Below are 21,984 nucleotides of genomic sequence, written 5' to 3'. Positions count from 1 at the left end.
TGACGGAAGGAAAAATAACTGTATTTCTAGTATACCTTAGCACCGGATAATCACATCCCTACCACGGAATATGAATAAAGTCGTTACACCGATGAATGAATGAATCGTGTAGCAAGCCGAGCATTCGTGAGAGGCGTTTGTCGTCCAAACATCACAGGCGTCGTGACATATCACCGACTGGCACTGTGACTCAAGCCGCGCGCGCGCGGTGACCCTACAGCTAGCAAAGCAGAAACACTGAGATTGTGTTCAGTCGACCATGTGTGCTCTAATAGAGGTCGGGCCCTGCTGAGAGCTATGAGCCTCTGAGGCAGGCTCGAATCAAAGGTTGAACTTGATTGCGAGGCACCGTGCGTAGCACGTGCAACCTATCGCCGAGATATTCCCACGCTTCGGTTCTTGTTCCGTTTTTGTCCATGACTATCATAGCCGGCTACGTCGACAAAGTCTCCGCTCCGAACATAGATGCGACACTCCCACGGCATGCGCAAGGCACCTCGACAACATGCCCACTCATTCTCGGACATAACACAGCCATTTCCGTCCTTTGTCCCAAGAACATAGGCTTATCACTATGGCAACCGCGCACACGCCCCATGGACATAGCGGTCGGCAAGACTTACCCTCTAAGGGAATCGATCTCAGAACCTTGCTGTGTGCGGCGTATAAGCTCTCGAGGCTGCGACTCTGTAGACCCAAGCGGTGCGGGTCACCTAGCATTGCTGGGCTAAGAATTTTCGCGGGGAGCCGACTATGTTTGCATGTGGAATAGCCGGTCATTCATTAAAAGCACCGCGCCACAACCCCGCTCTTTCAATGATCATACACGAACACAAAACTTTCCTTTTCGGAGATAATCTGAGTTCGACTAATCGAGAAGCTGTCAAAGCGTCTGTGCGTCGGGCAGGTATAAAGGCGGGGCTTGCCAGAGCGTTTGCCTCACCAACCCATCTCAGACCAGCACACCCAGCACAGACTACACACGCTCAGCCTTTGCCTCCAGACAACTACCACAATGACCGTTATCACTATCAAGAAGATGTCCTCCAGCCCTCAGCAGGTGAGTACTCGATCGACTTCGCTGCAATGCGCCGCCACTTACGGTGGCCGACAGAAGATTATCACCATGGACAATCTCCCGAAATTCGTCGATGGCATCTGCGAGATGTGCCACACCAAGGTCAAGAGCACGCGCGACCAGACACGCCATGCTAAGGGCCACCTCTCGCTGGAGGTCCCAGAAAACATTCCCAAGAGATTGTGCGTGCTAAACTCTGTGGCCCACGAACTCAGTATCTCTGACACCGTCGTTTTACAGTCCTCACGCATGCGACCATCCCGGCTGCGGTAGGCGCTTCGCCCAGAAGAACTCGCTGGAGAACCACGTCGACGCGAAGCAGTGCGTCCCCTCGCTCTATCGCCGATGCTCTCACTGACAGACTTGCAGCACCGGCGCGAAGAGGATCAAGTGCCCTCACGAGGGCTGCGACAAGGGCTTCTCTGACCCCGCGGGATGCTTCCGCCACCGCGAGCGCGCGCACGGGTGGCAGCCCAAGACGCGCCGCGGCCCGCGCGAGAAGCCCTACGACAAGCCGTCCAAGAGGAAGGCTCGCTCCGACAGTTATCCCATTCCGCTGTGGGGCTCCCTCTCGGACGACGAGGACGATGAGGACGAGTACGAGCCGGACCGCGTGCCCCCGCGCCACCGCAAGTCGGCCCAATCGACGAGCAGCGATGTGTCCACGGACAGCGACCTGTCTGCCAAGAGCGAAGAGTCCGCGTCGAGCGCGCCTGGACGCCTGGTCAAAGAGGAGTCCGGCACGCCCTTGAGCGCCTTCCAGCAGAACGCGCCGGCCTTCAACCCGCGCCCCGTGCCGCCCTTCCCCCTCAAGGCGCACAAGTCCATGCCCGATCTCTCGTCGATGACTCTGCCGGACTATGCGAAGATGGCCCTGTTGACGCCCTCGCCCACGCCGATCTCGAACTTCGCGTCTCCGTCCATTTCGAACCTCGCGTCCGCCTCGTCGATGAACGCGCCGCAGCCGATGCCCCAGAACAACTTCTGGGCTCGCCGTCGACCCCTGCAGGCGTCGGCGACCTGGGGGCCGCAGATGCCGTCGTTCCATGCGCCGCCGATGCCATCGCACTACGCGCCTCAGATGCTGCCGAACTACGGTCCGCCGGCGCCATTGTACAACGGCCTGCCGCAGATCCCCCGCTACTTTGGCCACCAGCAGACTGAGCAGCCTCAGCCGCGGTACACGCAGCTGCCCAGGCTGCCTGAGCTGGACCAGCAGCTGGTGTACCCGCAACTGCCCAACCAGACAAGCCAAGCCAGCCAGCCCAAGGAACAGTACCCACAGCTTCCTCAGCAGCCCAAGCAGGAGTACCCGCAGCTCCCTCAGCAGTCTCAGGAGAACCAGCAGCCGCAGATCAACTGGCAGTACTGGAACTCGCAGCTCTAGTAGATTCTTCTTCTTCTAGTCTTCCGTAGTACCCCTCTTAATTATTGCCCATTAACTTGCCATAGACCTATTCCGTTCTTTTCCTAACCTTCACGTACTTACCTTTGCCGTCTAATCGCCTCTCCACGGTATATTCTCCACGGTATAATTTCCGCAGGAGGTCTCTTCTGCCTTCAGTATGCAATACTTTATAGACACCATATGCTTCACTATACAGATCGCTTCCTTTGGCTATGACTCGGAATATACGTAGGGTAAAATTGCATGGATATCCTGATGAAAGAGCGCTCAAGGGATTCCCCATCGTCTCATTTCCAGCCTCGGCGAAAGCAACGACCTGCATGGCAAACCGATCTTTCTGTTCTCTCTCACAAGCCACATGCATATTCGACGCGCAGTTCATATTACAGATAAAAAATACAAGCATACATTCGTCTTGATTCTTGTCCCGCGCCTTCGTCGCGGCGCATGATTCTTCGCCACCCTATCGCCGAGCGGCCACGGTTCACCAGGCGCCTTAAGCGTTTACACGCTCAGCTCTACACGCGCGCTCCCCGCGATCGCCTCCTGCGCCTCCTTGTCCTCGAGCGCGGGTTTGACCCACTCTTGGAGGAACTCCGTGACCTGCTCGGGCGCGCGGCCGATGAAGCTCGAAGGCTCGAGGAGCGAATCAAGCTGGTCTGGATCCAACGTCAATGACAACACCGGCGTTCATCAATACTCCACTCACCCTTGATAGGATCGAAATACGCGTCCTCCTTGATCCTCGAGATCAGGTCGTTCTCCCGCCCGTGCACCTTCACCTCGCGCGCCGCCGCCTGCGAGTGCACGCGGATCGCCTCGTGCGCCTGCTGTCGGTCGCCGCCCGTCTTCACGAGCGCCATGATGACGTTCTCGGTCGCCATGAACGGCAGCTCCTGCGCGATGCGGCGCTTGATGACCTCGGGGTAGACGACGAGGCCCTCGGAGACGTTGCGGAGGGTGCTGAGGACGATGTCCGCGGTGAGGAAGGCCTCGGGGAGCGCGATGCGGCGGTTAGCGCTGTCGTCGAGCGTGCGCTCGAACCATTGCACGGATGCGGTCGCGAGCGCGTCTTGGTGGAGGACCATGAGGTGGCGAGCGAGACTGAGGAAAATCGTGAGCGGGTCGAAAAATATCTGGACAGGACATAACAATTACCTGCAAACGCGCTCACTGCGCATCGGGTTGCGCTTGTACGCCATGGCGGAGCTGCCGATCTGGTTCGCCTCGAAGGGCTCCTCAACCTCCTTCAAGTTCGCCAGCAGTCGTAGGTCCGTGCCGATCTTGTGCGCGGTCGCGCCGAGGGAGGCAAGGGCAGCGAGGACATCGGCATCGACTTTGCGAGAGTATGTTCTGGTAATGCGTTCAGTGTATCAGTCAGGTGGCGCTGTGATGAGTACGCACTGGCTAGCTACAGGGTACGCGTATTCGAAGCCGGCAAGTTCAGTGACACGACGATCAAGGGCCTTGACCTAAGGAGGGTTATCATTGGAGAACGGCTGCGCTGATTTGTACTGCACTGACCTTCTCGTGATCTCCGTCAAAGAGGGCGAGGAAGCTAGCCTGAGTACCGGTCGTGCCTTTGGCACCGCGGAAGCCCAGGTCAGAGCGCGCGCGGCGGAGGTTGCGAAGGTCTGCGAGCAGGTCCTGTGGTAGGTGAGATCAACATCTACGGCAAGGGGGGTGTTGTCTAACCTGGATCCACAACGTAGCGCGCTTGCCCACCGTAGTGAGCTGCGCAGGCTGGAAGTGCGTGAATCCAAGGGTAGGGAGAGACTTGTTCGCCTGGAAAAAGTTTGATATTATGAGTTCAGGTTTGGTCTAAATGACGAAGTACGCACCTCCGCAAACGTAGACAGACGTTCGATCAAGACGACCAGTGAGCGAATGAGGAGCGTCAAGCCGTCCTTGAGAAAAATCAAGTCCGCATTGTCCGTCACATAGCACGACGTGGCACCCAAGCTGCATATTGAATCAGTCCCCTGCTTTGGGTACTGAGCATCATACGCACTGGATGATCCCCGCCGCCGCGGGGGCGACCGTCCCGAAAGTATGCACATGCGCCATCACGTCGTGCCGACGCTTCTTCTCCTCCTGCGCGGCAACGTCAAACTGCTCCGGCGTAAGGTCCAGGTTCGCCTTCATCTGCTCGATGGCGTCGTCCGGGATGGGGAGCCCGAGCTCCTTCTCCGCGGTGGCAAGATACAGCCAGAGCTTGCGCCATGTCGAGAAGCGCATAGCGGGGGAGAAAAGGTGCGCCATCTCCTTCGACGCGTACCGCGACGAGAGCGGTGTCTGGTACGTTGAGTAGGCCTCCATTGTCACCGAGTCCAAGTTCGAATGACCGGAGCGGGGAAGTACGATCTCTCCGATAGACGCTGATCCCGATCATGACTCGCGGGCGGCAAACGCCGGGAGGACTTAGCCGTATCTCGTCTAGGCTTCATCGGCGCATCTAATAATAATCTGCCGTGTGAGATACCTGAGGCGCCAAATGATGTCCGATGCCCTGGCTTGGGCAAGAAGAGTACGGAAATTCTGGATGGGTCATGTCGAATTTTTTTCTCATAAAAGGAATAGACCAAGATGGAAATTGTGTGACCTGGAACGGTCCTTGTCACAGCTTCTGCTGCTTGCCTTCCTCCATCATCACATGAAAAGGTTCATGGCCTCTAATCCTTTGGGTCAGAGACTTGATCTGAATTAACACGGCTGCGAAGGCAGCACATAATCAATGTATCTGAGCAGCACCACACGCGTCGATTGGCCACGTCGTCTGAGAATTCGAAGTTCGTCGTCTTCCCAGGGCACCGTGCCTTCGCCGTCATCGCGGTGATCATATCGATTTGGACGCTGGCTGTGCAGCGCGCCTCTTGCTGTTGACTAGCATTGCAAGACCTACCTTTGTTTTGCGCATACCGCTACGGCCGATACACTCATGGGGAACATACAGGAAGCAACTTCGAAACCGGGCTACCAGAACGCAGAGGGTATGTCATCTATCTGGAAAGGACAAGGCGTACTCTTACTTTAGGCAAGGTATAGCACGCGATGTTGCAGGAGATCCCAACTGCTCGTCCATTGGAAATCAAGACCGCGGAGTAGACCCTCCTAGACCACCTGCGCTTGCGCACTATAGAGAGGACGGTAGGCTCTATGGATGCTGCGAAGGCGATACGAGATCGACTGAATCGTTTGTAGACCCCTCGCCAGCCACGCAGGAATCCTTCGCGAATGCGAGCGCAGCGACGCCCTCCCCTCCGGAACAGGATCACTCATCGGGGTCAAAGAGCGCGCCTACGGCCCATTGTCAGCCCACGGCGACTGCTCACCGAGACGAGACTCCGCGCTTCTTCGGACTTCCAAAGTATCCTGCGACCCCACCTGGGAAAGGCGGAAGTACGTGCGTCCCTCTCCGTCGTGAGCGCGATACTCAACTGCCACAAGTCGGCGACTACCGAGATATGTATCCCGAGGACGCGTATGGCGCCGAGCTTGGAGAGAACGCGCGCGTCTGGCGCGTCTATCTCGACGAGAGCGGTCAATTTGATGACGACATGATCAGAGGGTTTAGAGACACCCTCGACGTGCACCTCGTCTTCGTCAGTTTCCACAGCACGACCTGGGCGCGTATACTCACTGACATTGTCTGATAGGCCGCCTTGTTTTCCGCCGTCGTTACTACCTTCGTGGTCCAGACCTCACAGTCGCTGCAGCCTGACTACGGGCGTACCACGTCGGCCATCTTGCTCGAGCTGGTCGCCTTGCAGCGGGCGCGTTCTCCCGATGATGTACCCTCTGCAAAAGTCACTCTGGACACGCTCTCTGTCTCTACTAGCGACGTATGGGTCAACGCCCTGTGGTTCACCACACTTGGACTCTCGCTTTCTACGGTCCTCATCGCGGTTCTCGTCAAGCAATGGCTGCAAGTAAGTCGGGCTTCTAGGAAGGTTGCACTTGATTGACCTCAAATACAATCAGGAGTATATTAAGACGCCCCCTGGACCTCCTCGAGACCGCGCGTTGATACGCCATATGCGCTACAAGGAGCTACTGAGATGGAAGATTCCTCTCATCATCAACCTCATTCCCGTGCTGCTTCATGTCTCGCTCGCTCTATTCCTGGCCGGCCTCATCGTGTTTCTCTCAAAGCTCTCCCTCCCTGTCACATGCCTTGTCTCGGTGCTGACCGGCGCGACATATATCTTCTATGTCACGACGCACGTCCTGGGTTCCCTTCACTGGGAATGCCCTTACCGTACTCCTGTTACTCTTGCAATTCGAAGTGCTGCGCTACGTGTATCGAGAATCTTCGTCACGACTTTCCGGAGGCTCCTGGTGAAAATTCGAATATACCCGGCCAGGCTTGAGGCTGACTCGCCGCGGGAGACACCTGCTCGGCCACCGTTGAACTCGACGCAGGGCGAAGCGGCAATAACTCGCGTGCATGAAGGACGACTACACCAACGAGCCCAAGATCTGATGGCTGAAAGCATGAGCTGGTTACACAGTAATGCTATCAACCTCTCCGCGCAGAGCGTCATTGCGGCGGCATGTGCCGGCTTGGGCTCTCCTTTGTCCTACTCGCGCAGGGGTTCGTCGCACATGGGCGACTCGTCCACTCGTCTTGATCTACGCTCTTTATTGATCAAGGATATACACGACTGCATTCAGAAAGGCAGCTTTGGGGACGAACGTGATTGCCTCGCCCTCGAGAAGGCAACTCGAGGATTATTGAGCGTCACCTGGGATCCGCAGAACTGGACATCTTCTCGCCCATCTGCCGATTCCCTTTCTAAGTTGCTCTCGGTAAACGAAGAACAATGGCGTACCGTTGTGCAGTCTCTGGATCCTAGGATCGCTATGGATGGAGGAAAACAGCAATTGGCTCTTATCACTCGACGCATACTCCCTTTCATCGTCTTCTCCCCTGAGATATCGAGCAAAGCACGGAAGGATCCTGTTTTGGTCTCTCAGACTAGGCAGTTCATCATGAACCCGAACACGAAGCTAGTACCGATGAGCTGGCATCTACTGCTGGACTGGTCGTGCGATCGGTTTGCTCGCGCGCGTGCCTTTCTCCCAGATTGCCCGCCCATCCTTTTTTCTTTCGGTGGCAATGTCGATGATATGCCACCTGCAGAGAGAGATGCTGTTCAGCAGTGGCTCGACGATGTGCTTTACCTCGTGCACGTTTGCTGCATTCCCGCGCGCGGATCGTACCGGCCTTGCGAAGAACCGGCCACTCTGCGTGTCGCCTGCACCTACCATGTCAATGTGAAGCATCGCTTGGCTCAGCACCTTCGCTTCGTTCTTATGGCCAATAAAAGCTGGGGTATGTTCACTGATTCATGCTCAGGCTATCGACCAACTAATCCTCGTCGTATCAGCCGAAGCGCTGACAATCCTTGTGACTTGTCTCGAGCGAGGGAAGAGGACTATACCGCGGTGGCTCCGGAGGTTACTCTGGAATCAGCTGGAAATATCCGCTTCCCAATTTCACGCCAACATCAACGACTTGCAGCGCAGACACGGGGGCAATCCGAGATTGCTGAATGACGTTTCGGCATCTGCTATGATCCGACAGAGGGTGGAGGAGTTCTGCAGCATTACGCTGCTACACCAAACGTTCTGCGCGCACACCAAGTCGTCTGAGCGAGACATGTGGTGTAGGCCATCCCTCACAAGAGGGATAGTGCTCAAGCAACCGAACGTGCTGGAACTCCCTCTGTGCGGGGCCGCAATGATTTTGCATCTTGCTACGCGGTTATACTCTGCTGGGACATATGATCCGCTCGAAAGCGCTTTTCCCCTCCTCGCGCCCGCGCTCCTTCGCTATATCCAGAATGCGCGCCCTATCGAGATACAAAACCTGATACCCGACGTCACGCAGCGCCTCATGTATGCAGCTTTCCATATCCACTTTGTCGGAAGCAGCGCGCTCCAGCCCTTCCTTCACGAGAGCACAATCTTGATGCTGGTTGACCACTGGCCGACATATCCTGCACTCTCCCGTAGATACGAGGCATACTTCCGCGAGATTTACCGGAGGACACGAGATAATCCCTTCTGGCATGATGCCTACAGGAACTCGGTTTCACGTTGTCATCAAATGGGGGCAGAAAGCGGGCCACAATCTCACACTATAGAAGAGTACGCGAAGGTGCGAAGATTGGCAAGGATTATGGATGCCGACAAGTGGGTGAATGACTGTGACGGACACGATCTTTACCTTCCTGTCACTGTCGCCTGGATGCTGGACCAGTGAGCTTCAGAGCCTCTCTCATCTGACCGATGACATTCTACTGAAATGTTGTATTTGCAGTGGCATAGCACCCCTCTCCTATGCCGGCAATCGCATTTACGGGCCATACTCCATTTCATACCTCGTTGTCGACTCGCAAGCTGATCTACTACAAGGTCATACAGCGGATGACAGTGATGGCTCGGTAGCCCGCAAACGGACTTCATGGAGGCAAATGTTGGGGATTATCGAACCTAGGGCTACAGTCTGGTGGTCAACTCGAGCAGCACGCCGACAGCATCCATACTACCTATCCCGCACTCCGAAGATCTCTCCGGATGAGCTGGTCTAACGTACTCAACTGTGGTCGTCTCTAGGTCATCTTCGAATGGTGCGCGGGTCCAAGATATACGGAACATGTCAGCTAACGGCGTACACCACCAGCAATACATGTATGCAGCTATTCGTAAGCGCGACTGTGGAAGTATACTCGTACATTGCGGGCAAGCGCCATAGCTATGAAGGGAGGGTGAAAACGCAAGGATGTGAGGTGGACAGCGGCTCATATTACAACTCAAGTATCCGAAGGGAGTTGGGAATGGTAAAGTGATACAACGTTCGCGCCATGTGAATTCGTGACCATGCCCACTGCGCCCAGCCTCGTCAACCACTATGATTCTACTGTCCTATCCTCAAACTCGCCGCGCCCATCTCAATGCTGCGTATTCGTCTTCGCTGTCATCACCGCGAACTCTGAGTCCAGGTCCGAGGCGCTTCGCGAGTTCATAAAACTCTTGCTGATAAGCGGCGGTCCCTTCTTGCCATCTCGCCGGCCCTTCTTGCCGACACCGTGTCGTTGCGCCTCGACGAAGTCGACCGTGTAGTTTGCCTTCTTAGTCGACATCTCGAGGCTGCTAATTTGGTGTAGGTTCGGCGGGCCGTGGTGCTCAATGGTGCGCTCGATGAGGACGTCAGGCTGCGTTATTGTGAGCGAACGAGTAGCAGGATCATGAATCTGGGCGGACGAACGCACATGCGTACCAGATCCTACGATCATTCGTGGTGAGGTGAGGGCATCTCCGCCTGAGGATACGGTCGATACTGGCGGCTTCCATCCTCCGCGGGCGTTCAGACTGCTCAGAAGGGTGTTGCTATACAGCTTCGAAAGCGGGAGATTGAAGATCAAGTGCCTGTCACAGTGCCGTCAGTACAAGACACGTATTTAAACGTAGAGACCGAGCCGAAAAGCAGGACTCACGTTCCAGTAGGGTCTCCCAAGTACACCCCGAGGTCAATGATCGCCCAGATGGCGGTGATCATGCCCGTCTGCACCGTCAGGCGGATGATACCGTCGATACGATCGTCGGTCGCCCGATAGCCGGTGTAATGCTCTCTCTACGTTGATCATTAGTCTTCTCGATTGTGTGAGCGAAGGGGACGCAGAATGGAGGTTTGCGTTCGTAGAAATGTTGTATAGCACCCACCAAGTATTTCGTCAGCGCGACGGTGATGAAGACGTCGCCAACCGCAGCTGCCACTAGCCAGAAGATCACCGCGATCTCGAACTTCTGAAACTCGCTGAAGTGCGAGACGAAGTGGATGGCGATGGACGTCGAGAGGCCGCCCGCGGCAGCGATGAAAGCTAGATACAATTCGCAGTCAGCTCGAATCGGGTACGACCGCGGTGTAGCGCGCGCCAGGGCACGTACCACAGACGGCGGCTGGAACCCAGAACATCCAGCTCATATTAAGGACGCGGATACGCCACGCTGTCGATTTAGGCTCGAGTTCAGCTAGCGTTCACGTGGACGGGGAGGAAGTAGCGGGCCACCGACCGAAGAAGGACTGCACCATAGACCCGATGAACGCCTGGGGGCAGTGTAAGGAAGGTGGGTACCGAGCGGTAAGCTTGACGGTGAGCTACCGTCATAACTGGATCTGGCAAGAGAGTTGGTGAGCGTCGGATGAAGAGACAAAGCACGTCGGGCTACGCACCCGTCGCAAAGACCCAATTCGCTGTGTTAAGGAAGGGAGTGTCACCTGCGCGTTGACCTATTCAGCATATGTCAAAGACGAGAAGGGGATACTCACCGAAATGAAGGACCAGGGCGTCATACATGTACACCATCAAACATACAGTGTTGAAGGTATCAGCCACGAATAAGACGGCGACATATATCTTGATCCACAGCGGATCCCTGCGAGCGTGTCAGCATGTTCATTTCGGCGGGACATACACAGGAAGATATGGAGTTCGAGTGATCGTTGGTAGAACGCACATGAGGACTCAACTTACCTCTTGTACGTCGTCACGTAGAGGTAGAGCTGGGTGATCATGATACCGTACAGCAGCACATTGAAGACCAGGCCGATGAGCATTGGCCCGTGCGCGAGCTGTGCGGGGTTGCTCATCGTGGCCATTTTTCGTGAGCTACGAGGTGAGGTTCTCGGTGTTCGAGCGTGCAACACGACAAACTGCACCCAGTGTCACAAACGACGAAGCCTGAGAGCACGAAAACGGGCCGCCTCGAAAAGGCCACGACGACGCCCTTAAGAAAGGGGGCTGGGGGATGGTGGCGAAAAGAAAGCGGCAGCCCACTGCAGCCACCTGCGCTATATAGTCCTAGGCCCGCACCACCTCCGCCGTGGCGCGTCAGAGCGCTTTGTGATATTTGCCTCCTCGCTTCCGGTGTCGGGCTGCAGCGTAGAGACCTTCTCCTCGGGTTCGCGTATTCGAAGGCGATGCAGGGATTCAAGGCTTCTCAGATGGCGCGGAACGTCGACGGGTTCTCGGTCGGCGTCGGGCGCGAGGAGATACGTATTCAGTGGCAAGCATGAGTCGCGCGCGCTGTGAAACGTAGCGAGCAGATAGCTTCGGGAGTCGCCAGGTTTTGTCGTTGTACCTTCTTGTAATCGCTTGCGTAGAATACCGCGGGCGTCCCTGCAGAAGTCTCCTCATCACAGCGAACATATTGAGACCGGCGAGGATGTCGTATGGGGCTCCACCGTTAATCATCGAGAGCGGGAAGTCGTAAGCCCGCCAAAAGATTTGGCAGAATCACTCAACTGAAGGCAGTCATCTCATCGTTGGGGGGTGCGACGTAGGAGATCACGGCGCTGGCGCTATATCGTCCGTCGAGGCGCTACCAGCACGACCTGTCATGAAAAAGGCGCTTTCCGTCGTTGAGAAAGGCGCTACGTCCTCGAACAGGCGCTAATTGGTTGTAAGATCCGCTGCTCATGTCGTCGGAGAAGGTACACCTTCATCGGTGGAGGCAGCAAGCCGCGATGGGTGCCGTAGCGCATGCGTTAAGCCGCCATTGTGTAAGTGCGAGCGCCGGATACAGGTGATAGAGCTTGTGGCGCGCCGGGACCGTCATGTCAGGGTCAGGGAGATATATCGTTGATTGTGGAAAGGCAATCTAGTTGATGCGCCTGGGTAGAAGGGGTGATCGTGACTGCGTTCGGCTGAAGCTTGCGCTGAGTGAAAGGTCGAGATCCTTCGTAGCGTGTGAGACAGAGCATGATATCGAGCCTGAATTGGTGAGGTAGCAAAGCGTGCGTAAAGCAGAACATAGCATACAGATGAACGCATTTGGTCGCGTCTTACAGACACGTACCGGACACGGATACACGGGCGAGTTTTACAACGATTTCCTTCGTGATGTCGACAGTGACTGCCCCTGCGGGGAACTCCTACAGACACGACAACATATCCTGGCAGAATGCCCACAATACGAGGAGTACCGCTACCTACTCCGTGACGCATCCCGCGGCCTCTCGCTCCCGGTTCTATTGGGAACGAAGAAGGGGATCGCAGCCCTCACGGAATTCATAGCGGCGTCCGGCGCATTCACCAAAACCGGTGCACCCCGTGCACCTCCATCACTCCCTACCTGGGAGCAGGAACCCGAGGTACGACAGGACGACGAGAACGGCGAGGATGGATAGGAGGCCCGGCAGCCCAACCCCGTGCTTAGGTACCTTTCCCCGTCCCTTATCACCCTTTTTCTTGTTCGTTTGCGATACCCCGAGACACACGACACACGCACAGAGTGCTTTTACCTATTATATCACCATTCAGCTCAACCACAGTATCGCGACGGACAGCAGTACGAGCAGCAGCCTCGGGACTTGTAGATTATCACCACGGGTATGCGAAGGGCCCTGTCGGGCTTCCGGATGGAGGGAGTTCTGGCGGAGGACCGCGTCTTAGCTTCACCTTAGTTTGTAGCGGTATAGAAGTGCAGAGTTTAAAAAAAAAAAAAAAAAAAAAAAAAAAAGATGAACGCATTTCGTACAAAAATTCCGGAGGACAAGCCTTATGGCAGATAAATATACTGTACACGAGGAGACGCACCAAACCTAGTATAAAAAGTGGGATGGCAAGACTGATTAGAGCGCCAGTGCTGCAAGACGATCAGCCTGAAATGCGCACGTTCGCGTGGCGCGAACAATACCTTCCATATGTGGAAAGGCCATCACGGCAATTGCCGTACATTCCATGCGCGCGTCCACAGAGGTCCAGTGAAGCCACAGCACCTCATTCCTATGCTGAAGTTACGGTACCACCTTGAATCTGTTCCGCTGTTAAACTGGTCGCTTGGGCACCTTGTGGTTCGCCCGCTTGAGCACCTTGCGGCTCGACCGTCGGTGCATCGCCCTCTGGTTGCGCTGCAGATGCCTGCGCTTGCTGTTCCTCGGCATCTTGGGCCCGTCTCCTCTCCCACTCCGCCAAAATTTGCTCCGTACGCACGAAGTTCTGAATTGCATACTCGATGAGCATTCCGAAGAACCCGTCGTGGCCGAAGATCTGGCGCGCTTGGTCGAAGGTGAGGAGGTGGGACTCGTAGTTGAGCTCGTCTGGCATGCCGGTGTTGGCGTGGTGGGGCTGGGATGGAAGTGAGCGGCGTCCAAGAGAGAGAAGAGAGAACAGAAGAATAAAAATCAGCGAATACGAAGTGAAGAAGGGGGAATGGAGAGGAAGGGCATGTGAACGATGAGTGGCGCAAGGCTTACCGCGTCGACGGGGATCTGGCCGGCATACCAGGTGGTCAGATATTCGCCGCCTGGGTCGCTCATCTGCCCTCCCCGGTATTTTGGGCCCCAGCTCATGGCGTGGATGTATAGCGGTTCGGTGGATGGAAAGCGTGGTCGATCAGGCGAGGGTTGATGATGAGGGTGGCATAGTGGGAGGAAGGTTGCTTGGTATCCGGTCTGCGGTCGCAACGTGAGTCCCTTGACGTCTGTACCGTAGTAGAACATCACAAACCTCTTCGTATGCCTCCCTCAGCGCTGTCTCCTCCAACGACTGTCCTACATCTTTCCTGCCCTTCGCATTTGGAGTCAGTCATAGCGATCGACAGGCTAAGCGCCCGACTACACACCTTTGGCAAGAACCAGTATTTCCGCGCGCGCTCGTACACGCACACAATCTTGCGTGTCTCGGGTTGTATGATCACCATTCCCGCCCCCAACATCATGTCGGACGAGCACCAGTAGGCCTCCTCGACTGCCGGCGTCGACCAGTGGGAGAAGATATGCGTGACCTGCTGGAGCGCTTGCTGAAAGGTGGAGCGCCTGCGGGACTGAGTAGTCGTTGAGTGGCCATTCCCTCTGGTGCTGTTGCCCCGGGTGTGGGTGACGGGGCGCGTAGAGGTGGACGCGGCCGGTTGATCGTGGTTCGCGGTGGGGGAAGACGGCGAAGATGTCGGCGCCCGGGAGCCGCGCGTGAAGAGTTGAGATATCCTGTTAGACATCGTCTTCGTTTGCTATCGGTGCATGTAAGGCGCGGCAAGGGCGAAGGAAGGGATATCAGATCTGGGATGAACGCTATGTCCAAGATATGGTGAGAGTCCAATAGGCGCCGCGGCTCGTGGCCCGTGGGGTATCACCGGGCCGAGTTCCGAACTTTTTGCTTCCGGCTTCAGGGCCGGCCATTGTCTGCTTCTGTGTTTGCGCTGCTTGTCCTAAACACTCATGCTGAACCAATTGCATACTGTGTCCTATCCTTACAGGCAGCGGAAAACCTCTTCAAGAGCTCCTTCAGCGCCAACACTACTCGAGTAGCTCACAGGCCAACGGTGTGGGTCTATGCCTCCAGGTGACAGCCTATTCCCCCGTTTGGCAGCTCAATGTCAGAGTTTGGCGGCGCTTCTATCCTGGGTTTGAGCAAGCCTAACATGACGGGGTCCCCTCGTGCCCATGTCACTGACAACGCCATTTTGCTCTCACCGTCACCATCGTCGTGGACATGCCATCGGGAAGCGACACTGCGAGTGGGAGGGGCGCGCCTGCGACCCTTGCAAGCGCAAAGCGACCGTTCAAGCCTCTTGCACCAGTGAAGAAGACACCGGCGGCGAAGAATGTACTAGCGGCGACGAAGGCATCAGCGGTTCGCGATAAGGGGAAGGACGACGCGTCGCGCGCATCGGCGCCGCCATCGCGAGTGCAGAACCCTCCTCCACAGGCAGAAGATCTTTCACGCGCGTCTGTCCCGCCTCAGACGCAGGACACGTCGAAGGATCGCATATATGCGCTGGACTACGCTCGCGGCGCGTCTTACAACCCATTCGACGCGTCAAATGGCGCTGCTGAGGTGTCCAATCTCGCTGGCGTATCGAATTGTACTTCCGATACATCCCAGCGCTCAAACAACGCGTTCCAAAGCTCGAACAACGCATCCCAACACTCGATTGACGCCTCTGAGGATGCTACTACCACTTTCACTCGCATTGCTGACGCGGCCAAGCCCATCGTGGACGCGTTCTCCTCCAACCCCGCACCCCGGAACGCGTCCCTCGCGTCTACGGCTTCTTCGAACACCTCTTCTGCCCTTCCCGACGCGTACAACGCGCGCAACACGCCCTCGGCGACGCGCTTCTCGATCGTGACCCCCGCGGAGTCGGCGTCTGTGGCCGGGGCGCTGCGCAGGAGCCTAGAGGAGGGCAAGAAGCTCTTGGAAGAGGAGAAGCAGCGCGTCGAGGACGAGCGGCGCCGGCGCGTGGCCACGGATGTGCAGCGCTCGCATGCGACGCGGCAGTGCGCGGAGGCAAAGGCGGAGGTGGAGAGGTTGCAGCGGGAGCTGGAGAGGTCGAAGCAGGAGATGGAGCGCGTGAAGACCAGCGGCAACGCACACGACGATGCGGAGGAACTGGAAGACGCGAAGGCGGAGGCGGAGCGAGCGCGAAAGGAGGCAGAGGAGGCGCTCGCGGAGGTGAAGCGTCTGGATGCGGAGCTCGAGCGGGCGAGGGAGGCGTTAGCGAAGCCTAGTGACGCCAAGGATGGGAAGCACGGCGACAGCAAGGACGTTAAGGAGACGAGGAAGCTCGAAGCGGCGCGGAAGGAGCTGGCGAAGATGAAGAAGGAGCTGGAGCAAGTCAAGAAGGATTTGGAGCAGGCGAGGAAGGACGGGGAGGGGAAGGGTTCAGGAAAGCTGAAGAAGCTGGAGGGGGAGCTCAAGTCCATCAAGGACGTTCGTGATCGCGCTCTGCGCGACCTCGAAACTATACGCAAGGATCTCGAGACCGCTCGCAAAGACCTCGACGCCACCCGCAAGGAGCTTACCACGACTCGCAAGGACCTCGAGATCGCCCAGGGCGAGGCCGAAGGCGCGCACCTGCTCGCCTCGCAGGCCGTCGGCGACGCGCACAACGACGTGGCGAAGATGCAAGAGGAGGTGTGGGGCCTGCAGGAGCAGCTGGCGACGTTCAAGAAAGAGAGGTCGCAGGCGAAGAATGCGCAGGAGGAGCTGGAGGCGAGGGTGCGTGAGCGCGAGGAGTCGAACAGGGAGCGTGGTGAGATGGTTAAGGAGCGCGACGAGACGATCAAGGAGCGCGATGGGATGCTCAACGAGCATAAGAAGACGGTCAAGGAGCTCGAGGGCAAGTTGCGTGACTCGGAGACGCGGGCGGCGGAGGTCAGGGCGAACGCGGAGAAGGTGGCGCAGACGGAGAAGGAGCTGGTGCAGACGCGGATGGAGGCGGACAAGCTTCGGCGCGCGAACGAGCGGGGGAGGAAGGGTGTGGAGGCGCTGACGAAGGAGAAGGAGGCGTTCAAGGCCGAGAGGGACCAGCTGGCAACCGAGCGCGATAGGCTTGTAGCGGAGAAGGGCAAGTTGGCGGTGGAGAAGGGCAAGCTGGTCGTGGAGAGGGACACACTTGCGGCGCGGCTGAGCGCGACGCAGGCGAATTTGGGGCGCGTCATGACGGAGCTGAAGGCGGCGAAGAAGGCACAGAGGGGCGGGGCGTCGGCGGAGGCAACGGTTCGGTTGCAGAAGAGCGTCGCAGCACTGAAGGCGCAGATTCGGCAGACTGAGGTATGCGTCGTGGTTGATGACTTGACGAAGCTGACTATCGTTGCAGAGTCTGATATCGAGTGCCACGAGTGCGGTCGTTCTCGCCGAGCAGCGCAGTCGAGAGTCGAAGGACCATGCTGTACAAGCGAGGGCGCAAGTGGGCGAGGCGGAGAAGGCGTTCGCAGTCATCAAGACCAGGTTCGCTGAGCTCGATACGGATGTGGACATCAACACTGCGTCGCAGCTGTCCGTCGACGCTCTGTGGGATGTGGACGGTGACATGGACGCTGGTGCGATCAACCAGGTCATGGGGGCGGTTGACCAGGACGCCAGCATGGCTGAGCAGGACCCGGACACCACCCTCTTCGATGTCGACATGTCGCAAGCTTCGCCGATGAGCCCGTTGACTCCCGTTCCGCTCACGGCTACCACTGAGAAGCGCGGGCGCCCTACGAAGCGTGCACGGTCGCCTAGTAGTAGCGAGCCGGACTCGTCGCCTCTCGCCAAGCGTCTGCGCCGACCGGTGTCTGCGCGGCAGCCCCCTGCAAGTGTCTCGCGTCCTGCCCCTCCGCCTTCAACTCGGTCGCCGTCTCCTCCTTTAGTTCGTCAAACTCGCGGCGCAACGCGTCGGGCACGGGCGACGTCGACGCGCTCGAGTTGCCCGGCACCGTCGCTCGGCGATGAGGAGGAAACATCTCTACCTCTGCGCCACGGCCGTGCGCGTAGGAACATGATCGCGTCAAGCTCGCCGTCTCCCGTCCGTGCGGCATCTCCCAATCATGCCGAGCTCGAGGAAGACGAAGCTCTTCCTGAGGTCGAGATCGAGGACGACCAGGACGAGGACTCGTCGCTCCCGAGGCCTCTCGCCACGGCGTCGCGTTCGCGGGCGCCTCCTGCGCCACGTCCAACGTCGCCTACGTCGTCCTCCTCGGGCTCGGAGTTTGGCCTTGCTCCCAGTCCCGCACCTTCCTCTCATCCGCCGACGCCTCCTCCCAGGCGCGGCCGGCCTCTGAAGCGGCAGCAGGCAGATGTGGATGATGATACGAAGTCGAAGCCGGCGGCTGCTCCGGCCAAGAAGGTAGGCAAGAAGAAGAAGACGAAGAAGTATGAGAGCTGTGAGTGGGCATCGCTTCAGTCGGACCCCATGCTTACCGTCGTGATCAAGATGCGAATCTGCGAGAGGATATTCCCGATATCTACCCAAACTTCACGGATAAGAAGGGGCGGCGCATCTGTGGGCAGGTGCGTATTTGGAGCCGGACGGAAGTGACATTGTTGAATGACTAGCTTCCTCGTAGTGTAACGCTCTCGGCCGGATGAGCGATGGGAAATGTGTCGAGCGGTGGGGTCCGAGTACTTTGGGTCGGGGGTCGGTGTGTCAGAAGTGCGTTGGTCTTGCTCACGAGTCGCACGCATCCGTTGCTGATTCTCTTCACCGTAGCTGCCGAAAGAAGAATGTGAAGATCTTGAGGGGTTTGCAGTAGACTCCTACTGCGGTAGATGTATGGTTTGTAGCTTTCTTGAGGCCGGGTTGTATGGGAGCATTACAGGCTCCCTCGCAATGGACGGACGTATTTCTTGACGGAACAGTACATGAATCAGGAAATGGTTGAGAACGCTAAGCGTTGAAAGTTCACCCACTGCCATAGGTTACATTGTCGGATCACCTTTTTGCGTGGTTGTCGCAGTCTTGTCCGTTGCTACCAGCAATGCAACATTGAATCACATCACTTAAGTATTCGCGTACTTCTAACCCTATGAATACAACATACAGACCAAGAAAACTTTCGCTATGACGCTAGAGGGCAACTTGACAGGGAATCTTCACTCCCAAAATGGTGCAAGAGGTACGTCCCGAGAGCTAGAGCGTTGGATATCAGCATATGAAGATAGTAAAAGAATGCGTGTCGTACATGGCTACAAGGGTGCCCGAGCCTTCGGAAGGCGCGCTAGTTTCTTCACCGTCGACAGATATCTTGAGGCGGTGGCGCATAACTTCGCCATATGGATGGAAGCGTGACGTGGTCGACGCAGCATCAGACAAAATGGACGCCGCGCGAGACGAACCTGCGACGGAGACAGTACTACTTGAGCATGCGGTAGACCCATCGAGGCCTTCAAGTAGCTTCTCCCTTTTCGCGCGCTTCCGCCGCTTCTCGTCGCGCAGGCATCTCTCCTGCCAGCGACGAAAGGCAGGAGCCAAAATCTCCTGGAAAGAAAACAAGTTGCTATCGAAAAGGCGCTCCGGATCCGGAGTGATGGAGAGGACGGTGTACTCGTCCACCGCATCCTTCGGGGCTATGAATCTACCAAAAGAGGTCAAATCAAGGACAGAAGACACGAGGTGCGGGCGTACAAGTTTGGAATGCCTCGGCAGTCCGGGTTGAATAGCTCTTCGACGCTTTCCCAATCTAGTCGCTTGTCCTCTTCGCGGGCGATGAGCAACCCAGGCAAATTCGTGAGTTGCACTTTGTTGTCGGTGATCATGAGCCCAGAGTCAGTAAAGCCGGTATAGCTCAGGCCAGCGGAATGCATGCGAGCCACGGCGCTGTACACGAGCTTTTGGTCGCAACACTCTACCATCCTACCGGTCCTGCGCATGCGATAGTCAGTCACGAGGAAGTTCAGAAAAGACGGGAACAAACATCGGCTCTGAAGGTCTAGTGAGTATATTGTGTGATGGCGCAAAAGGTGAATCCGTACCGGTGATGTATCCCACAACCTGGCCATCGCTAATTATGTGACCCAGTATCTCATGAGTGAGATCCAACAGGCCTCTGCGTTCGAGCTCTCGAAACGCGCGCATGGCCCGCTCTATATGATACAGAGATTCATCCGTCCAACCCCTGAACACTTCTGTGACTCTTTGAGCTGCAGTATGCAGAAGGTATCATAAAGACGCACCGACTTGCTTTCCTCGCCAAGTACCTTGCCGGTGGTAAAGGTCGATTATCTTCGTCAAGGTCTATGGCACGTGTCAGCGTAGATCAGAGCTCCAGATATTGCGCACTATGTCTTCCTCCTCGATCAAGGTCGTCCAGGTGGGGCTGGCGATTTGGTACATCTTTCGGTTCCTTTGGATAAGCCGGCATCCTTTCCTGTCCAAGTACGCCCAGGATATGGTTTGCCACTTGATCGTCGTCAGTTGAGATTGCTACAAGGTTCATCAGTCCCATCAGAAGATTAAGCAGCGACGACGCCCACAATGATATCGATGTCGTGCACTCGCTGTCGCTGGGCGTCTAAAGTGTCCTGCAGCGTCATCTCATGGGGTAGAGCGCCCCCGTCGTCGGGGAGATGGTACTTCGCATAGGCAGGCAGTGCGTCGGCCTGGACAATGACGACCCGACCGTACATCCGGATGCCATAGAACGTGTAGTTGCTGCCGCTGAGGCTATCTGTGCAATGTTGAATTCTAGTGCAATGTGAACGTCGAAATGGCCACATACCAACAAGCGCAGGTACGTGAAGGGGCAAAGTTGCCATGTGCGAGATCGTATGAGTGCTGTGGGTGCTCAGATGAGGGTTGATAGCAAGCGCGGCACGAGGCGGCGCTTGTCGACGCAGACGGAGCGAGATTGAAAGAGTGACATGATGCATCACGTGGAATGTTGATTTGTGACACGACTGGGGAATCCAGGAAAGTTGATCGTCTCGGGAATGTTTTCCAAACGGTGTCCTGTATATCGTGGTCAGAATAGGGCGGGATATGACTCTCCAAAATCCATCAGCAGCAAAAGGCAACAGGCGCCTGGGATCCCACAACGGATTACCCATATCCAGCCACCAGCGACCAGTCCAGGAGATTGACGTGCGACATCGCAACAGATTATCGTATAAACCCTCTGTGGATGAGCTGAAGGTCTACGCTTCTGCGGGATGACCGCGAGCACCTTTCCGGGAAGCAATCGTCTCCTCCATTGCGAGCAGTGATCTTCGCGCCACATGGCGCGAGCATATCACTGAGAAGCGCATTGACTGCAGTTGATCAGGATAATCACCGCACTTGGGAACTCGGGCACTTACCGCGCCACAGAGTCTTGCTCGTATGCTGGTTACTACGAGCGCGTCAGGAATGGCGCATCTCTGCGCTGCCGACATGGGCGACGCCTCGACGTGGAGTGAAGCAGCAGCCCGAGCCCGCACGTGCCCGAGGCGAACGGATCACGTGAAAAGTTCAACCGTGGAAAAGCGTTCCCAGGAGGTCGACGGGCTGACTTCCAGGGCGCACGTAGTTGAAAGTGACGGTCGACAGATAATTTGGCGTAGTACCACTCCCTGGGATCCTAGGTCGGGAGAGGTACCCACAGGCGGTGACCAGGAAGTGAGTCGTGATCCCGAGGATCATGTCCGTCCTGCGCGGGGAGATGCAAAGCTGCGGGCGTGACGCGTCCCGTTCAGCATAGAACGAATAAGCCAAGGATGACTGTGAGCATAGCCAAGAGAAATCAGAGGTGATACATTGGAAAGCTGTAAAAATTTATCATCACGTACCAGTACACGATCCGTCTTCTCTTTCAATGGCGACGGGTAATTGCAGAGTTCGCTCCCAAAGCGCTGCGATGCATATGCATCTGCAGCAGCACCTAATGTTCTGGATTACGCGGTGTGTCATATTCAATGCCCCGTCGTAGGCGAGAAGACGTACATGGCAGACGCGGGGATGGTGTGCTCGAGCTGTGGCCGTCTTGATTTTCAGAGCGAAAGCTTGAGAGAATATCTCACCCGTGGAGCAGTAAACATACGTATGCATAATCTTCCCGACACGGTCTACCGACGATCCCACACGGAGAAGCTTGCGCGCCGCTTCTGTACTCGTAGCACCTGAAATTGCAGTCAATACGAGCCCTACTGCAATGCCACGACTCGATCGCACCTATTCCTCTCCTCCCGAGTGCTCCACCGAGTTCGGGTCGCCCCGACTCTGATAGCGGTCCCTCCGACTCTAATCACGGTCT

General features: G+C 56.7%; 11 protein-coding genes across 11 annotated transcripts; 5 read left to right on the top strand and 6 right to left on the bottom strand.

Annotated features, from left to right (window-relative positions):
- Positions 1-636: 636 nt before the first annotated feature.
- Positions 637-2,465, top strand: SCHCODRAFT_01339197 (uncharacterized protein; the record flags this gene model as incomplete). Its single annotated transcript, XM_003028402.2, has 4 exons — positions 637-1,060; positions 1,115-1,260; positions 1,319-1,399; positions 1,448-2,465. The coding sequence occupies exons 1-4, from the start codon at positions 1,016-1,018 to the stop codon at positions 2,463-2,465; spliced, it is 1,290 nt and encodes a 429-aa protein (XP_003028448.1). The 5' UTR covers positions 637-1,015.
- Positions 2,466-2,650: 185 nt separating this feature from the next.
- On the bottom strand, positions 2,651-4,847 carry SCHCODRAFT_02752257 (Adenylosuccinate lyase). Its single transcript, XM_003028096.2, has 8 exons — positions 4,498-4,847; positions 4,328-4,448; positions 4,182-4,271; positions 4,011-4,133; positions 3,891-3,958; positions 3,645-3,839; positions 3,196-3,590; positions 2,651-3,145 (listed from the first exon to the last, which is right to left on the bottom strand). The coding sequence occupies exons 1-8, from the start codon at positions 4,803-4,805 to the stop codon at positions 2,991-2,993; spliced, it is 1,455 nt and encodes a 484-aa protein (XP_003028142.1). The 5' UTR covers positions 4,806-4,847; the 3' UTR covers positions 2,651-2,990.
- A 356-nt stretch (positions 4,848-5,203) lies between these two features.
- On the top strand, positions 5,204-9,575 carry SCHCODRAFT_02639260 (uncharacterized protein). Its single transcript, XM_050346069.1, has 9 exons — positions 5,204-5,476; positions 5,526-5,633; positions 5,688-5,885; positions 5,934-6,088; positions 6,143-6,415; positions 6,468-7,821; positions 7,877-8,750; positions 8,812-9,121; positions 9,175-9,575. Exons 1-8 carry the CDS (start codon positions 5,425-5,427, stop codon positions 9,080-9,082), a joined length of 3,285 nt encoding a protein of 1,094 aa, XP_050198261.1. The 5' UTR covers positions 5,204-5,424; the 3' UTR covers positions 9,083-9,121; positions 9,175-9,575.
- Positions 8,973-11,314, bottom strand: SCHCODRAFT_02639258 (uncharacterized protein). Its single transcript, XM_050346068.1, has 10 exons — positions 11,027-11,314; positions 10,822-10,928; positions 10,726-10,770; positions 10,655-10,668; positions 10,566-10,599; positions 10,440-10,499; positions 10,215-10,372; positions 9,989-10,125; positions 9,764-9,920; positions 8,973-9,706 (listed from the first exon to the last, which is right to left on the bottom strand). The coding sequence occupies exons 1-10, from the start codon at positions 11,149-11,151 to the stop codon at positions 9,443-9,445; spliced, it is 1,101 nt and encodes a 366-aa protein (XP_050198260.1). The 5' UTR covers positions 11,152-11,314; the 3' UTR covers positions 8,973-9,442.
- Positions 11,315-12,324: 1,010 nt separating this feature from the next.
- On the top strand, positions 12,325-12,985 carry SCHCODRAFT_02553355 (uncharacterized protein; the record flags this gene model as incomplete). Its single annotated transcript, XM_050343690.1, has 2 exons — positions 12,325-12,367; positions 12,433-12,985. Coding segments are annotated over 2 exons (292 nt in total), but the record flags the coding sequence as incomplete, so codon positions are not given.
- A 27-nt stretch (positions 12,986-13,012) lies between these two features.
- On the bottom strand, positions 13,013-14,581 carry SCHCODRAFT_02639248 (uncharacterized protein). Its single transcript, XM_050346067.1, has 5 exons — positions 14,118-14,581; positions 14,003-14,062; positions 13,750-13,947; positions 13,191-13,621; positions 13,013-13,139 (listed from the first exon to the last, which is right to left on the bottom strand). The coding sequence occupies exons 1-4, from the start codon at positions 14,487-14,489 to the stop codon at positions 13,280-13,282; spliced, it is 972 nt and encodes a 323-aa protein (XP_050198258.1). The 5' UTR covers positions 14,490-14,581; the 3' UTR covers positions 13,013-13,139; positions 13,191-13,279.
- A 111-nt stretch (positions 14,582-14,692) lies between these two features.
- On the top strand, positions 14,693-17,499 carry SCHCODRAFT_02075136 (uncharacterized protein). The gene is made up of 2 exons (XM_050341695.1): positions 14,693-17,047; positions 17,096-17,499. The coding sequence occupies exons 1-2, from the start codon at positions 14,984-14,986 to the stop codon at positions 17,231-17,233; spliced, it is 2,202 nt and encodes a 733-aa protein (XP_050198257.1). The 5' UTR covers positions 14,693-14,983; the 3' UTR covers positions 17,234-17,499.
- Positions 17,500-17,756: 257 nt separating this feature from the next.
- SCHCODRAFT_02515511 (uncharacterized protein) lies at positions 17,757-18,510 on the top strand (the record flags this gene model as incomplete). The annotated part of the gene is made up of 4 exons (XM_003028399.2): positions 17,757-18,141; positions 18,192-18,268; positions 18,325-18,410; positions 18,468-18,510. 4 exons carry the CDS (start codon positions 17,757-17,759, stop codon positions 18,508-18,510), a joined length of 591 nt encoding a protein of 196 aa, XP_003028445.1.
- Positions 18,511-18,827: 317 nt separating this feature from the next.
- Positions 18,828-20,512, bottom strand: SCHCODRAFT_02553344 (uncharacterized protein; the record flags this gene model as incomplete). The annotated part of the gene is made up of 9 exons (XM_003028093.3): positions 18,828-18,887; positions 18,940-19,332; positions 19,383-19,619; positions 19,672-19,678; positions 19,730-19,882; positions 19,931-19,991; positions 20,037-20,180; positions 20,231-20,424; positions 20,476-20,512. The coding sequence occupies 9 exons, from the start codon at positions 20,510-20,512 to the stop codon at positions 18,851-18,853; spliced, it is 1,263 nt and encodes a 420-aa protein (XP_003028139.1). The 3' UTR covers positions 18,828-18,850.
- A 151-nt stretch (positions 20,513-20,663) lies between these two features.
- SCHCODRAFT_02075142 (uncharacterized protein) lies at positions 20,664-21,112 on the bottom strand. Its single transcript, XM_050341697.1, has 2 exons — positions 21,053-21,112; positions 20,664-21,004 (listed from the first exon to the last, which is right to left on the bottom strand). The coding sequence occupies exon 2, from the start codon at positions 20,971-20,973 to the stop codon at positions 20,719-20,721; it is 255 nt and encodes an 84-aa protein (XP_050198256.1). The 5' UTR covers positions 20,974-21,004; positions 21,053-21,112; the 3' UTR covers positions 20,664-20,718.
- Positions 21,113-21,852, bottom strand: SCHCODRAFT_02075141 (uncharacterized protein). Its single transcript, XM_050341696.1, has 4 exons — positions 21,752-21,852; positions 21,675-21,703; positions 21,521-21,620; positions 21,113-21,452 (listed from the first exon to the last, which is right to left on the bottom strand). Exons 1-4 carry the CDS (start codon positions 21,767-21,769, stop codon positions 21,204-21,206), a joined length of 396 nt encoding a protein of 131 aa, XP_050198255.1. The 5' UTR covers positions 21,770-21,852; the 3' UTR covers positions 21,113-21,203.
- Between the last annotated feature and the right edge of the window lie 132 nt (positions 21,853-21,984).

Source organism: Schizophyllum commune, assembly GCF_000143185.2.
Source record: "Schizophyllum commune H4-8 unplaced genomic scaffold SCHCOscaffold_11, whole genome shotgun sequence".
Lineage (NCBI taxonomy): Eukaryota > Fungi > Basidiomycota > Agaricomycetes > Agaricales > Schizophyllaceae > Schizophyllum > Schizophyllum commune.
Note: the sequence above shows the minus strand (reverse complement) of the source record. Positions and strands in the feature narration are given on the sequence as shown.

Bases quoted from the DNA above. Each gene is read 5' to 3' on its own strand.
- SCHCODRAFT_02075142 (XM_050341697.1), bottom strand. From the start codon at position 20,973: ATGTGGCGCGAAGATCACTGCTCGCAATGGAGGAGACGATTGCTTCCC.
- SCHCODRAFT_02639248 (XM_050346067.1), bottom strand. From the start codon at position 14,489: ATGTCTAACAGGATATCTCAACTCTTCACGCGCGGCTCCCGGGCGCCG. The intron at 14,063-14,117 runs GTGTGTAGTCGG...CCAAATGCGAAG, and splicing joins AATACTGGTTCTTGCCAAAG to GGCAGGAAAGATGTAGGACA. The intron at 13,948-14,002 runs GTTTGTGATGTT...TTGCGACCGCAG, and splicing joins TGAGGGAGGCATACGAAGAG to ACCGGATACCAAGCAACCTT.
- SCHCODRAFT_02752257 (XM_003028096.2), bottom strand. From the start codon at position 4,805: ATGGAGGCCTACTCAACGTACCAGACACCGCTCTCGTCGCGGTACGCG. The intron at 3,591-3,644 runs GTAATTGTTATG...GATTTTCCTCAG, and splicing joins CGCAGTGAGCGCGTTTGCAG to TCTCGCTCGCCACCTCATGG. The intron at 3,146-3,195 runs GTGAGTGGAGTA...CGTTGGATCCAG, and splicing joins GTATTTCGATCCTATCAAGG to ACCAGCTTGATTCGCTCCTC.
- SCHCODRAFT_02639260 (XM_050346069.1), top strand. From the start codon at position 5,425: ATGGGGAACATACAGGAAGCAACTTCGAAACCGGGCTACCAGAACGCA. The intron at 6,089-6,142 runs GTCAGTTTCCAC...ATTGTCTGATAG, and splicing joins TCGACGTGCACCTCGTCTTC to GCCGCCTTGTTTTCCGCCGT. The intron at 6,416-6,467 runs GTAAGTCGGGCT...AAATACAATCAG, and splicing joins TCGTCAAGCAATGGCTGCAA to GAGTATATTAAGACGCCCCC.
- SCHCODRAFT_02639258 (XM_050346068.1), bottom strand. From the start codon at position 11,151: ATGGCCACGATGAGCAACCCCGCACAGCTCGCGCACGGGCCAATGCTC. The intron at 10,373-10,439 runs GTACGTGCCCTG...AATTGTATCTAG, and splicing joins GGTTCCAGCCGCCGTCTGTG to CTTTCATCGCTGCCGCGGGC. The intron at 9,707-9,763 runs GTGCGTTCGTCC...ACAATAACGCAG, and splicing joins TCGTAGGATCTGGTACGCAT to CCTGACGTCCTCATCGAGCG.
- SCHCODRAFT_02075141 (XM_050341696.1), bottom strand. The intron at 21,621-21,674 runs GTACGTCTTCTC...CGCGTAATCCAG, and splicing joins ACCATCCCCGCGTCTGCCAT to AACATTAGGTGCTGCTGCAG. The intron at 21,453-21,520 runs GTACGTGATGAT...CTATGCTCACAG, and splicing joins AGAAGACGGATCGTGTACTG to TCATCCTTGGCTTATTCGTT.
- SCHCODRAFT_02075136 (XM_050341695.1), top strand. From the start codon at position 14,984: ATGCCATCGGGAAGCGACACTGCGAGTGGGAGGGGCGCGCCTGCGACC. The intron at 17,048-17,095 runs GTATGCGTCGTG...ATCGTTGCAGAG, and splicing joins CGCAGATTCGGCAGACTGAG to TCTGATATCGAGTGCCACGA.